Source organism: Podospora bellae-mahoneyi, chromosome 3, assembly GCF_035222275.1.
Source record: "Podospora bellae-mahoneyi strain CBS 112042 chromosome 3, whole genome shotgun sequence".
NCBI classification, from domain to species: domain Eukaryota; kingdom Fungi; phylum Ascomycota; class Sordariomycetes; order Sordariales; family Podosporaceae; genus Podospora; species Podospora bellae-mahoneyi.
This window is the reverse complement of record NC_085882.1, coordinates 247,150-260,320: the sequence shown is the minus strand read 5'-3', so window position 1 is coordinate 260,320 and position 13,171 is coordinate 247,150. Positions and strand designations below refer to the sequence as shown.

The 13,171-nt window shown below is 50.9% G+C and overlaps 6 protein-coding genes across 6 annotated transcripts; 3 read left to right on the top strand and 3 right to left on the bottom strand.

The window, feature by feature from the left end:
• Window positions 1-20: 20 nt before the first annotated feature.
• On the top strand, window positions 21-2,271 carry QC761_0048050 (uncharacterized protein; the record flags this gene model as incomplete). Its single annotated transcript, XM_062872437.1, has 4 exons — window positions 21-266; window positions 349-1,253; window positions 1,305-1,400; window positions 1,454-2,271. The coding sequence occupies exons 2-4, from the start codon at window positions 731-733 to the stop codon at window positions 2,269-2,271; spliced, it is 1,437 nt and encodes a 478-aa protein (XP_062732972.1). The 5' UTR covers window positions 21-266; window positions 349-730.
• A 194-nt stretch (window positions 2,272-2,465) lies between these two features.
• On the top strand, window positions 2,466-4,074 carry QC761_300820 (uncharacterized protein; the record flags this gene model as incomplete). The annotated part of the gene is made up of 2 exons (XM_062877238.1): window positions 2,466-3,283; window positions 3,353-4,074. The coding sequence occupies exons 1-2, from the start codon at window positions 2,758-2,760 to the stop codon at window positions 4,072-4,074; spliced, it is 1,248 nt and encodes a 415-aa protein (XP_062732971.1). The 5' UTR covers window positions 2,466-2,757.
• Window positions 4,075-4,653: 579 nt separating this feature from the next.
• Window positions 4,654-6,390, top strand: QC761_300810 (uncharacterized protein; the record flags this gene model as incomplete). The annotated part of the gene is given in 4 exon segments (XM_062877237.1): window positions 4,654-4,719; window positions 4,732-4,959; window positions 5,044-6,130; window positions 6,197-6,390. 4 exon segments carry the CDS (start codon window positions 4,654-4,656, stop codon window positions 6,388-6,390), a joined length of 1,575 nt encoding a protein of 524 aa, XP_062732970.1.
• Window positions 6,391-7,614: 1,224 nt separating this feature from the next.
• On the bottom strand, window positions 7,615-8,902 carry QC761_0048020 (uncharacterized protein; the record flags this gene model as incomplete). Its single annotated transcript, XM_062872436.1, has 3 exons — window positions 7,615-7,988; window positions 8,050-8,202; window positions 8,273-8,902. The coding sequence occupies 3 exons, from the start codon at window positions 8,900-8,902 to the stop codon at window positions 7,734-7,736; spliced, it is 1,038 nt and encodes a 345-aa protein (XP_062732969.1). The 3' UTR covers window positions 7,615-7,733.
• Window positions 8,903-9,368: 466 nt separating this feature from the next.
• Window positions 9,369-9,917, bottom strand: QC761_0048010 (uncharacterized protein; the record flags this gene model as incomplete). Its single annotated transcript, XM_062872435.1, has 2 exons — window positions 9,505-9,917; window positions 9,369-9,437 (listed from the first exon to the last, which is right to left on the bottom strand). Exons 1-2 carry the CDS (start codon window positions 9,700-9,702, stop codon window positions 9,369-9,371), a joined length of 267 nt encoding a protein of 88 aa, XP_062732968.1. The 5' UTR covers window positions 9,703-9,917.
• A 424-nt stretch (window positions 9,918-10,341) lies between these two features.
• Window positions 10,342-13,134, bottom strand: QC761_300800 (uncharacterized protein). The gene is made up of 3 exons (XM_062877236.1): window positions 12,824-13,134; window positions 11,957-12,754; window positions 10,342-11,892 (listed from the first exon to the last, which is right to left on the bottom strand). Exons 2-3 carry the CDS (start codon window positions 12,249-12,251, stop codon window positions 10,733-10,735), a joined length of 1,455 nt encoding a protein of 484 aa, XP_062732967.1. The 5' UTR covers window positions 12,252-12,754; window positions 12,824-13,134; the 3' UTR covers window positions 10,342-10,732.
• Window positions 13,135-13,171: the final 37 nt, after the last annotated feature.

Here is a 13,171-nt window from a genome sequence, read left to right as displayed (position 1 = left end):
TCACCTACCTGAGCCCAGAGCAACCTCACCTTGACGGAGGTGGTATTCCAGTGCATTTCTTCGTTCCTTAGGGGTTGTGATTAAACAACCTGACGCTCATTACAACACCCAGCCGAGCCTCCATGTCTCCTGTCAATTGTTTGATGGTACCGTAATCATGCTGCCTGAAGATTGGCCCCCAACTACAATCGCAACCTCTCCCTCAAACTGCCGAGATTTATGCTCGAATTTGTTTGCGCCAATTCCAATTATGACATCTGGTTGAGGTGTGCAGCTTCGCCCCCGTACCTGGAGGGTGTTATCCCAAGTTTCACATTCTCTGCTGACTGTGCCATTATCAATTACAAGATTTTTGCAGTCTGTTAGGTGTTTGATTGGGCCGACTGGGTCGATCGCTGCCTCGCAAGATGCAGTTATATGTCGACACTGCCATGGTGAGCCTGGTCGCTTTTGGTCGCCCGTGTGGCTCCCGAGGTTGAGACCAATGGGCCGGCAAACAAGCACAATTTGTGGGGAGCTGAGAGGTCAGGTATAGGGAGTCTCGGTGAGGGGAGCTATTGTTAATAAGGGGTTGGTTGTCCGTCGAGGATGTTGGTTCCAATTTTGGATCATCCACCTCAGGTGTCACTCGATGGGACCACGACAAGCAAGACACACACACTTGGCACCTATTCATATTGCAGATCCAGGATACGCACATCCAAGCCTTTATGAATCAGGGTGACCGGCCATGCCTCTGGCAAGACGGAAACATGACGGTGACACTGGACACAACCGATATGACAACCGGCGACCTCAGGGGTCCAACCGTGTCCACGCAACCGATCAGTCAAACAATGGCGTGTTTGGATTCTTCATAAACAAGGCTGAGGACAAGGCTGATGAGGGAAGGAAAAGAATCGAAGAGGAAAGGAAGAAAATCGAAGAGGAGAGAGAACGAACCCGGAAAGAAGACCTGAAAAACCAGGAACAAGATGCTCTGAGAAATGGCAGAAAACAGACATCGCCCACAGCAAGCGAAAAGCGGTCTTCCACAGCCCCGGCAGCTACAAATACGCCAACGGCTGTGTTAACGAAGCTGCCTCAGGAAGCCAACACTAGGTCAGCTATAAAACAAATACCAACCACGACATCCCAAGCCCAAGAAAACCCAAATACTCAGATTGTGGTAGATGGTTTTGAAACGGGCACCAACGGCGTCCCTTCTTCCAGCATCATCACCTCTTACACAACTCAAGGGACAAATGCACCTGGTATGTACATTTCTCTGATGATGAGCTTGGGTACCTGTTCTAAGTATTTAGAACCCCCCGTCGCGCCTGACCTCACAATCCCGACGGCTGCACCGACACACACCCTCAACGCTGGCCAGATAGCTGCAATCGTCATTAGCTCGGTTGGTCCGTAAATCCCTATCCCATTTCGCTGGTATCGATCGCTAACATCTCTTTAGGCCTTGCCATCCTCCTCCTCAGCGCTGTTTTTCTCTTCCTTCGCTTCCGCCGCCATCAACAGCACCCCGGGGCCTCAGCCCACTCTCTTTCCAAGCCCGACCTTCCCCCACAGAACCACCACCACCATCCTTACAGCCAACTACTCTCCGCTCCTCTCCCACCTGAGACCACCAACGCCCTCCCCGAGGTATCCAAACCGCGCCCCACAATCTCTCGCTGGCTGTCCCAAGTCCGGGCTGAATCACACCCTCACCTCCCTAATCACCCTCCTTCCATCAGCCTCCCCTCCTTCTCTTCCCACTCAGGCAGCCAGGCAAGAGCGCGCGGACAACCAGACATGGTCTCGGATATATCCTCTCAAATATCGGGATTTACATACCCAACAGTTACTGTGAGCAGTGGAGGGAGAAGCTTCCGACCGCCTACGCAGCTGAGACCACCGACGGGGTCGTCAATGGGAAGCTCAGGAAGGGATGTGAAGGGGATGAAGCCTGTGCATCCCAGTATATACATTTCTCCTGCTACAGCGTCCAATAGTACGGGGAGCGTCAATAGTCAGGGGTTGTTGGGAGGGTTTCCGCTGCCGCCGGGACGGTTGATGGAAGAGATTCAAGTTGGTGGGGAGGAGGTGGTTTCGCCTGTGAGTCTGGGTTTGGGTACGGGTCTGGGGACGGGGGTGGGAAACGGGGCGAGGTTGTCGGGGTTGGGGGTGGGAAGGGGTTATGAGGAGGCAGGTGAGTATAGTGAGGATCGGAGGGGGAGTTGGGAGGTGGATGAGAGGTTGGGGGTGTTGGAGGGGAATAGGGGGTCTGTTTAAGTGATTGGGACTTATGTTGTGTATAAAGTAACAATGAGCATCAACACAACTTTGCCTTTTATGCTTGCCACTGCCAGTTGACTTGTCCAACTGGTGGTACCTTCCGATCCACGACGGGAGAGTGCCGATAAGTCGGAACCGGTGAATACCGACCTTCCGGCCACTGCCTGGTGAAACTTCACTGAGTGGCCTGTTCAGAAGGACCCTCTGGCTTTGGATGGGAAGGAGTCCCTTCAAAGTGACGAGCCATCGTTCGATTGGCATCCCGTCATCTTGTCGGCACCTTCCTGCGAAAAGAAGTGGTCGCCCACCACGCTTGAATAACAGCATTATCCATCGTTTCTCTCTATTCTCCTCGACTCTTCACTCTCTCCCCATCTTCCACTTCGACGCAACTCACATTTTTGGTCGACCATCTTCCCACTGCCCTTCTGAAAAGTATTGTTACAGCACCGCTTCTTCACTCCTCCTCCGCTCACCCCCATCATGACCTGCCGCATCGCGCTGCTTTTCGGGGCCCTATTCTTCGCTCTCCCAAGCACAGCCAGGAACACTGAGCTCAGGAAAACCACCTCAAGAGTCCCGCCCGTTCTCGCGCCCAATTGCCGTTATGTTCAGATACCACTCGGAAACATCTCAGCTGACAACGTCGACTTCCCACGAACAAGGAGAAATGTCGACTTCAATTCTCCAAAAGACGTGACCAAATTCTTCTCCTCTTGCCTTGACCCTCAGATGTACGAGGATCCTGATGAGAATACCACGAAACTCATTGTGGAGAGGAACGTTACCATCCACGGCATCCTTTGCCGACCAGAAAGGCCAGTCGCTGCGCAAGATCGTCGGATTCATCTAATGGTCCACGACGCGACATACGACAAATCTATGTGGCATGGGCTCGGTATACTAGAGTACAGTTTGGCAGATGCCCTGGCGTCTGGTCTTGGTGGTTCCTACACCCTAGCCATTGACCTTTGGGGTCATGGAGACAGCCATGGCCCGACATATCCCGGTACCTATGACATCCTCCTTTTTGTTATGCTCTTATTCCGCGTTGTTTTACTGACCAAGATGTCGACAGACCCTTGGCAGGTACTCCAACCCCCGTTCCACGTCGAGGTCTTGCATGAGCTCGCCGTCCGACTGCGCACAAACCAGCATGGCCTCTGGATGGCCTTCAAGAACGTAACATATGTTGGACATGGCTTTGGTGCCCAGCTCGGCAGTTATCTCATCGAGGATTTTCCCAATGACGTCGATGCATTTGTTGGAACCGGACTCCCCACGGGCTCAAAGATGACGCCTCGCCCGAGTGAATGGATGCTTGCGCCAGCACACTCTACAGATCCGAAATACCAGGACCAGCCGCTAGGCTACTTTACTGGGGCAGTGACTTCTTTCCTTGACCGAAGGAACATTCTGTACGGGGGCATCTACGATGACGACTTGGCTGTACTGGACTTTCTCAGTCAAGATACCATTACTGGCGGCGAAGCCTGCTGGAGCGGATCTTACCTTTCGAGCGAATGGCTCGGTTCAGCCTTCAGCTTCAAGGGCCAGGCATGCATCGTCGCTGGAGAATACGACAGAATTGCGTGCGCCGATGGGCGTGAGTGCAAGGAGAGATTACGGGGCGTCTGCAGCAAGGTATTTCCCGATGCTAGCTCATGCAAGAGCAATGTTCTGGGAAGCACAGGCCATGCCTGGATGCTGCACAGGATTGGTGTCAAGCTGGCAAACTCGGTTCGCAGCGCCTCGGCACTTGGAGGCTCTTGGGGAAATTTGTGCTCGGTGATTAGCTGAACAAGTCATGATGGAATCGGGTTTGGGTGTTTGATAGAGTTGTTGGTCGGCAGCAGACATCAATAATAATCCTAGTTGTTTACTTACACCCACCAACCCCAACCCTCTGTGAACACTGGCCCACGCAGTGTAAATCCAAAGAGCGAAACTTGACGGAGAAATGGCGTCATTGAAGCCAAGCTAGAGCAGCAAGAATGACCCGACCATGTGCCGTGACATGTTTGACATGCTTTATTTTTCGTGCTGGTAGGAACGTGATGTTGGTCAATGCTTGGTGTTTATATCGTGGTTGCCCGCTTTACACAGGCTTGTCCAGCTCTGATGCCGCAAGTACCGACCCAACCGGATGACGATATGCGGGAACGCAACAGGCCGGTTGACGATGTCATTACCCGCCTTCACGCCAGTTCTCCCTGCAGTAGTGACGCGCCAAGCCCGCCCGCCGTTTTCGGAACCGTCCCGACCGCAAACACAACAGCAGGTCGGTCAATGGGTAAGGAGCATGACCCAGAACAAAAACCGGTGAAATTCATGTTCTTCACTTCCTATGATGACCTGCATATCTGAGGTGAGACAACCATGTCTCGGGATGAGTTGATGATGAAGCCTGCGCTGGAGTCACCACCATTGCCGTCGTCAACACCACCACCACCGCCGCCACCACCACCACCACCGCCGCCGACAGGAGAGAAGAAATTTGATAATGGGAACAGCAGCACCACCAGCGAGAACGATGATGGTTTGGAAGAAGTTGATCTAGGGGTGGAACGAGGGGTAGGCCAAACAAAGTGGAAAAGGCTTCTTTTGTGGCAGCCGCCGCGTACGAGGTGGGATGAGAGGAATCCGCCGAGGTTTACGGTTTGGATCAATCTGCTGTTTGGATTTGTGAGTTGCCCTTCAATTAATCGCTGTGTTGTCATCCCCCCCACCCACCTTGCTGACCTTTTTTTTTTGTTCTTTTTTGCCTAGGCCGCCTGCTTCACCGTCTCGAATCTGTACTACAACCAGGCCATCCTCAACCGGATCGCGGAGTCGTTTTCCGTCTCGTTTGAGAGGGCGTCTGTGGTTGCAACGCTCATGCAGGCTGGGTATGCGAGTGGGCTGTTGCTGATTTGTCCGCTGGGGGATGTCTTCCCCCGGAGGCCGTTTATCCTCTGCTTGGTTTTGTTGACGGCGCTGCTGTGGATTATCCTGTGTACGACGCAATCTTTTACTGTTTTTATTGTCGTGAGCTATATCTGCGGGGCGACGACTGTTACGCCGCAGCTGATGCTGCCTTTGGTGGGGGATCTGGCGCCAAAGGAGAGGAGGGCGAGTTGCCTGGCGGTTGTAGTTTCTGGCTTGGGGCTGGGGGTGTTGGTGGCGAGGATATTGGGCGGTGTGATGGCGAATTATACCGAGTGGAGGGGGATATACTGGTTTGGGTTGGGGGTTCAGTTTGTTGTTTGGATGGGGTTGTATTTTTGGATGCCGGATTACCCTTCCAAGAACCCGACTGCGTTGAAGGGGGTGACGGGGTATGGGAAGTTGCTGTGGGGGATTGTGGTGTTGATGGTGACGGAGCCGTTGCTTTGCCAGGCGAGCATTGTGGCTTTCTGTCTCAGTGCCGTCTTTACGAGCTACTGGACAACTCTAAGCTTCCTGCTCAGCCGGCCGCCGTATGAGTACAGCTCGATGGTTATTGGACTGTTTGGGTTGATTGGGGTGGTGGTTATCTTGTTGGCGCCTGTTTACTCGCGGTTCGTCATAGATAAGGTAATGCCGTTGGTATCAGCTCTGATGGGGCTTGGGTTAGAGCTGGCTGGGGTGATCGTGGGTACTTTTACCGGAGGGTTTACGGTGGCAGGACCGGTTATTCAGGCAATAACAATCGATCTGGGGGGTCAGTTTACGCAAATTGGGAACAGGGCGGCGATATACAGTCTGAGACCGGACGCACAGAATCGTGTGAATACGGCATACATGGTTGCGGCGTTTTCTGGGCAGCTGACGGGAACAGCAGTGGGTAATCGTCTTTTCGCGCAGGGTGGTTGGACTTGGAGTGGAAGTTGCAGCAGTGAGTTCCGCCCTTTCCCTCATCACGGAAGCGTTGAGAGAGCGGTACTGATTTGAAAGCGCACAGTTGGGCTATTGGTGTTCGCCATTCTGGTGTGCCTTGCCCGAGGCCCGAAAGAAACTGGATGGGTTGGTTGGTCAGGTGGGTGGATGATTGGAAGAGACGATTTGCCAGCAAAGAACTCGAAGAATCCTCCAGACGAAGAGGCTGTATTGGACAAAGAGGATTCGGATGGCAGGAAGGGTAGACAACAAATGTAGACTAGGTACCTGATACTTTTTCATCATTCTGAAGCGCAATTCGAAACAGCAGCAACCGTTAACTACAGACAACACAGCAGAATTACCGTGTCCTACCATCATTTCCATGGCTAAACCTTGATCTCTGGAGAAGCCTCTCGAACTAGTGTCTCAAAATATTCCTGAAACCACTCTCCTCCTTCTGGAGATGGCTCGTGAGCATCGACTCCCCCGCAGTACTTTTAATATACATCAATTGGAGAACTGCTGCTTCCATCCGAGTATCCTGGTGCTTTAGCCCAGATGAAAGCATCCAACTGCTGCCCAGGCTGCGGATTCGGGCCCGGGAACCGACCCAGAAAACCCAAAACCCTAACACAAGAAAAAGCCAGCGCGCAAGCGCCCAACAAAATACCACCAAAACAGTTCTAAAAGATATCAGATTCTAAATAAAACTCAATGACACAGCTCAAAAAATAAATAAACGTTATAACTTGCGAAGAAGGTGACGACGCTGGCGAGATACTTTTTAAGAACCAGATGGTAGGACTTTGACTCTGCGGGTAGATGAAAACAAAATATCGTTACTTACAGCAGCGAAGGCAGGGCGGGGCGAGAGCCAGGGCGGCCGGAGGGGCGACAGGGGCCGGGGCAAGAACAGCGGCCAGACCAGGGAAGGTGCCGGGAAAAGTCCCGGGGAGGGGCAGTTGCGGGGGTCGGGTGAGTGCATCGCTTGGCTACTCCTGGGTCAGGCAGGGCTCGCTGCTTTTGAGACTGCTAGGACTGAGATTGATCGGTATGAATACCGGATGGACACCTTTTTCGAGAGTGGCACAAGAAATGGAGATATTCCACTGCTGAAGAAAGGTGCTCAGGGATGGATACACCAGTTGAAGGAGCACCCATCGTAGAGGGGAAATGGTAAAAGGGGGAGGGGGGGGGTTATGGTCGAGAAGCTGGTGTGTTGATAGGTACCGAACAGTTCTGTTGCAGAGAAGCTGAATACTGAAGCGCTCAGTGAAATCCATTCTGGATCTATTTGTCCAAGCAAGATGCCTGTCTCTTCCATCTCACTCTGTGATTAGCACAGCCATCAACTTGTCCATCTGCACATACACACCAGACTGAAACACCATTAGTTATCTTTCAAGGCCTACTAACTATCTTTTAAAACCTATTAACTCTCTTTTAAAATCCATTAACTATCTTTTAAGGCCTAGTAAGGATCTTTTAAGGTTAATTAACTATGTTCTCAAAGCATATTAGCTCAGTTATCTCTGAACCAGTTTTAATTATCTTCTGAAGAATGGTTCAGGATCGTCTTCTGCGTTGACTCATTTGTGGTGCCAGTTAAGTTATGTTATCTACAACCTGGCGCCCAAACACGCCCCTGAACTCTTGCTCCTATGGATATCAACCATTTCCCCAGGTAATGGAATCTCCCAGCTCTTGACCCGCTCCCTTTCCCTCTTCTTCCCCCTGTCTGTAAAAAGGTACCATATACACACCACGGCCAGTGAGAGGACAATGGCAATGACAGCTAGAACCCAGATATACTTTGATACGACGGGCTCCCCTTCCCCTGGGCTCCAGTTGAAAAGAGTCGTTGAGAAGACAGACTGCATGCGCCTCAGTTAAATGACATTCGAATAAGGGAAAAATTACCGAGTCAGGACTTACAGCAACGCAGCTGAGTGGTAAAAATATCATTGTTAGTAGGGCGATGCTCCTCATCATGGCACTCTCAGACTTTGTCTCTAGCGCTATCGTAGTATTGAGTTGCGCTATCCTGGCATTGACTGCGGCATCCTGGCGAGCGGTCTGGTTCCAGGCCTGTTCGATAGGGGACATGGTCAGCTCTTTACGATCGACTTTGCTGCAGCGATACATGAAGGGCACTTACGGCCTGCATAGCCAAGGATAGGTTCTGTGCCATCGTTTTGCACTCATCGATCTTGTCGTCGTATTGATCCAGTATGTCGCGGACTCGCTGACGCATCTTGTTGCTTGTTTGGATGAAGGACTTTCTCTCTTGTTCGAGAAGAACCTTGGATAAGGTCTCGTTGTCTTCGAGTTCTGGCCCCTCGTTCAACAGAGCCTTGCTCTCCCCTTCGCTTTCAGCAGCCTCACGGTCGCCTTCTTCAACCTTTCTATGCTGAGATTTCCGCTGGCAAAAGACATCCTCGTAAGCCTTGGACAACCAATACTCTTCCAGTTGATCCAGCTCAATCAGAACTTTGAGCAGCTGCCTCTTCGTGCTCCGGATGTGATCTACCAGGGTCCTACTCATGAGGCATATTCCAAGGTACTCCTGCATCTTGGCATGCTTTATCGAACCCTGCCCAACATCACTGCTGCTGTCATCTTTTGTCTCCAAGAAGTCAGATGACAAGGTGAACTGGTCGGCTAGCTTCTCAGCCAGATTGACAAGCCTTTCCCTCTCCAATTCGGCGAAGATCCCCAGCATCAACAGTGGGTGTCTATGAGCGTGGGAGAGGACTGACTCTTGAAGTCGTTGCCCCGTGGCTTCCATATGGGATTCATCACTGCCGTAGATGATGGAGAAGGTGGAGCCGAGAGAAGGGATGGGAGTGGAGGATAGCGCGATGTCATCCGGAAGGGATGAAGTTGTGCGTCAAGTGTATGCTATGTGATGTGAGTATGATGAAAGTATCAAGTTGCAGCACAAAAGCAGCACTGACATATCTCCAACTGCCCGGAGTCTTCTTGCCTATGACGAATGACTGAGAAGTATGCCGCATTACGAAGAATTGTTCGTGTGATGTTTTGGTGGACGTGGAATTTGTCCGTTACATATTTCCAGATGCCTTCAGAGAAGGGAAGGTCGGTAATGAGGGAAGTTTGGCCTGGAAAGACTTCAGGGGCTCTGGGACATATGAGTGTGTAAGTCCCCGGTACCTTCTGCTCAATCAGAGTCCAGAGTTCTTGAACATGGTATGAAATGTCTAAAGTTTTAAAGTGATGAGAATAGTGGGGGGTCATATGGAGTTGTTTTTGAAGACTTGTTCTTGATCCACGCCCCTGGTGACTTGATCTTGCAATGAGACCTGAAATAAGAAGATAGTCAGTGTGATCTGTCGTGGAGGCTGTTATAAGGCTATCGCAAAGACAAACTTCATCTGCATCCAATTTCCATATTGCTACCGCCCTTTGTCTCTGCTCAAGCTCGGGTCCTAAACTGAAGAGGTCGATGTTGCTGCCTAGTCCTGCTTCCTTGGTGTGGTAATCTCGGGCAGGGACGTGCTCGTATGGGTAACTGAAGACAGTAAAATCATGGTTGGTAAAACCAGAGTCGGGGTTGATCCAGTCCATTGAGAAGGGTGTTTTCTACGACGGCCACGTTCACCTTGCTGTTAGTCGGATGAACTAGGTAGGAAATAGTCAGGGGTAAGCGAGGAAGAGACATTGTATATGCACAGAGCACAACGTAAAAGTCCCCAAACAAGATGCATTGTTTTTCATCAGCGTATCATTGGGAGCTGGCACTGCACAGTCTTGCGTCGCCCCGCTAATAAGGTTGCCCATCAGAAAGCCCTGTGTTGGTAATAAACTGTTGATTGTGATAACTATGGAAAAGAGAACTGAGAAATCCTGCAGACCCAAACAAACCAGCCCAGTTGTAGCTACCCACACAACACCCTGAGTAGATTAGATTTCGCTTGAAGTCGCCCAGGTTGGCTAGCACAGTGAGTGGTTATCGGTGCATGCACGGAACTCAGCCACCTCACCTGGAGGAGCACCACCTACAGAGCACGGAAAACATGCCGTCCAAAACATTTGGAGCCTGCCCATTTCTAACACCTGGGTAGTTCACACTTCACACGGGAATGATTTGAACCTGAGGAAAGTTCAACCACAAGGAAATGTCGGTAAGATATGCCTCGGCGTTTTATGGAATGTTTGAGCTGCATTCCAACCACTCGACGCGACGCCCGGAATGCCATGGCAAGAGAGGCGAGATAGTGCGGTGTCAGATGCATGTCCAACACATGAATCGACGCTGAACCACATGAACTGCGTTCGGTGGGCCAAAACAGTGGACGGAACATACAACTTTGGTTTCCTAGAGTTCTACTGCCCGGAAAGCAGCAGCTTCAGTGGAGTGGTGTGAGACTCAGCTTGAGGACTGGCTACCTTATGTGACACAACGTGATCTTGAGTTGGGCTTTCTCCCCCATCTTCCTGTGCTCTCCTTCATTATCCTCTGCCCTCTCTGCCGAAAGTTCACAGTCGCTGCCGGTATCATCTTCAGACTGCAGTTCCGGTTCCATTGTTTAGTGGAAAGTTTTGCCCCTTTCGAGGGCGAAGCGACCAGAAGGATTTTCGACTGTAGTTGGTTCCTTTACCGGAAGGTTCTGATTGTCGTTTGGGGTGGTGTTGTCGGCGATCTTCCGTCTTGACGCGCGGTTAGCTTTTGCTTCCACAGGAGCTCTTTGGAAATAGCAAGCACTTTAGTACTGGAATTGGGCTTGTTGATTGCTTTGGAACTAATCTCACTTTCTCTCCAGTGCCTTTCGTCGTACAGGGAATCCTTACGTTGCCACTTGGTCCACACTTTCTCCAATTCGGTAGCCAACATTGCCGAGTTGATCCTTTTCTGGTGGTTTGCTTCCAGCATGCCGTGCTCGATGATCTCCAACAGATCATATACAATTTCCACGCAGTCTTTGTGCTGCTTCAGGTCCCAGATCCAACGCTTGACGCCCTCCTTGAGCCACACGGAATCTTTGGACTGTGACACGTTGTAAAAGATATCTGTCTGGAAACCGTACACAGGATCTGTCTCGAGTCTGGCGTCTATAAACTTGTCCAAGGCCTCGAAGCCCATCAGAAGCCACGTAATGTGTTCTAAATAAACGCATCCGAGACTGAAGATGTCAGTCTTGAGAGATATCACATCCCCCTTGCCAAACTCAGGTGCTTGATAAGAAATTATGGCCATTCTCTCCCCTGCTGGCTGGCTTGATCTGGATCCTTTGCGGTGAATTCTAGCCATACCAAAGTCACCTAAAACCAACCTGCCCAGACCGCCGGGTTGAGAGTCCTCAAAGAACAGAAAGTTCGATGGTTTGATGTCTCCATGCCGGCAAAAGACGTTGGAATCAGTTCTCTTTGACGTGATCATCAGCGACCTTTCATTGTGGACGCACTGCAGGGCCTTGGCAAGTAGGTAAAACTGCTCAACCATCCAACCACACTGCTCTTCCCTTGTCGCATCGTGGTGCTTCTTCTCCCAGAATTGCTTTAGGTTACAATCTGCCAGTGGGAACAGAAAATAGAATGTCGGCTCTGGATCGTTGGAATCATACACCTCGAATGTTGCAAGGAGCGGGATCAAGTGCCTTTTCGTTTGCCCATGATCATCCGGGCCTGGTACCTTCAAAGCTCGACTCTCGGCGAAGATCAACGACCTGATTTCCAGGTCAAACTCGTCCGCACGAGAAGTGCCATTCGAGTCACCATGCTTCTTAAGCTTCTTTAAAGCAAAAAAGTTGGTGTTTTCTGCCTCAGAGTATCAGTTGCTTGAACGTTCGTTCAGTCATGTAAAATCTGATGTTTCACTTACCTCTAGGTCGAAGTCCCCTGTCGCCTGGGTCAATCTCAACTTTGAAGACCTCACCAAAGTCTCCTTCCTCATTCATCTTGTCGTTTTTCTCCATTGGAAGTGGCCCTCTCATAGGAAGAGGGCCGCCGCCTTTCAAGACGTGGTGACAATACTTCCCGCCATCTTTCCATTTGATGAAGGGCACTGAAAAGGATCCACAGAGGGCGGTGAAAGTCTCTCGAGACTCCAGGTCCATGTCGGTTATGGAGGCATGTTGGTGTTCATGGTGAGCACATATCAGCGTGTCCTCCTCCATGACTTCCTTAAATAGGAGAGGAAGACAGGTGTCACTGAGGCCTTCATCGATCAGTGTTTTGATGCTGCCAGTGCTTCCGAATTCCCGGTCCCGATGAGGGAAGCAAGCAGTCGGCGACAGGGCGAGCGGCGTCCATCTTCTGTGCCTCAGTAGATATCTTGGGCAATTTGCATATGGTCCCTTGCTGTCAAGCCTTGGTAACACGCCAGCTTGGCGACTACCTGAAGAACAGCCTCGGGTGTGATGATGTTGTCAAACTGAGTACGAGTAACGAATCTCATTCCACGATCATGGAATCCAAGGAAGCCTTTGTTTTTGTGGGCTGTCTTGTAGAGACGGTCCTTGATGTGTCGGATAATCTCTGGGTTCTGTTCGGAGACTTTGATTGTCTTGCACTTCCGAGCATGTTTGTAGCACCAAGCCTCATTGCCCGTGTCAACAATCCTGTGGACTCGCCGGTTATCATACACCACGTGGACGCCTGGAATTGGAGGCATTGCGGCCTGGAGGCCTAGGTCAGCGTACCAGGCAAAAAGGAAGCCCTACTTTTTGGTAGATAGGTATACACGAACCTTCTATTCTTTTACAGAGTAGAGCTCTGTGCTGTTCGCGGAGCTGTAGATGATTTGCGGCGACTGTTAGCGCTAAAGGCGAGGCAGCGCTTCAGCCTGGCCAGCGAGGAGGAAGAAGGCTGGCGAAGGGACAATGCTCGGCGACGGTTTACTGCAGACAATGCAAACAAGTGCTTGTCTTAAAAGTGCAGCACAAAGAAATTCATGGATACAAGAGTCTACTCGATTCAATTGAGAAAAAGAAGGCGGGCAAAACGTGAGCGCGGCAACCATTTCTGAACGAGTTTTTAAACAACTTTCTACACATTTTGTATAATCAACCTGTCATGGGAAAATTCACACCATCTG

Bases quoted from the DNA above. Each gene is read 5' to 3' on its own strand.
- QC761_300800 (XM_062877236.1), bottom strand. From the start codon at position 12,251: ATGGAGGAGGACACGCTGATATGTGCTCACCATGAACACCAACATGCC. The intron at 11,893-11,956 runs GTAAGTGAAACA...ACTCTGAGGCAG, and splicing joins CAGGGGACTTCGACCTAGAG to AAAACACCAACTTTTTTGCT.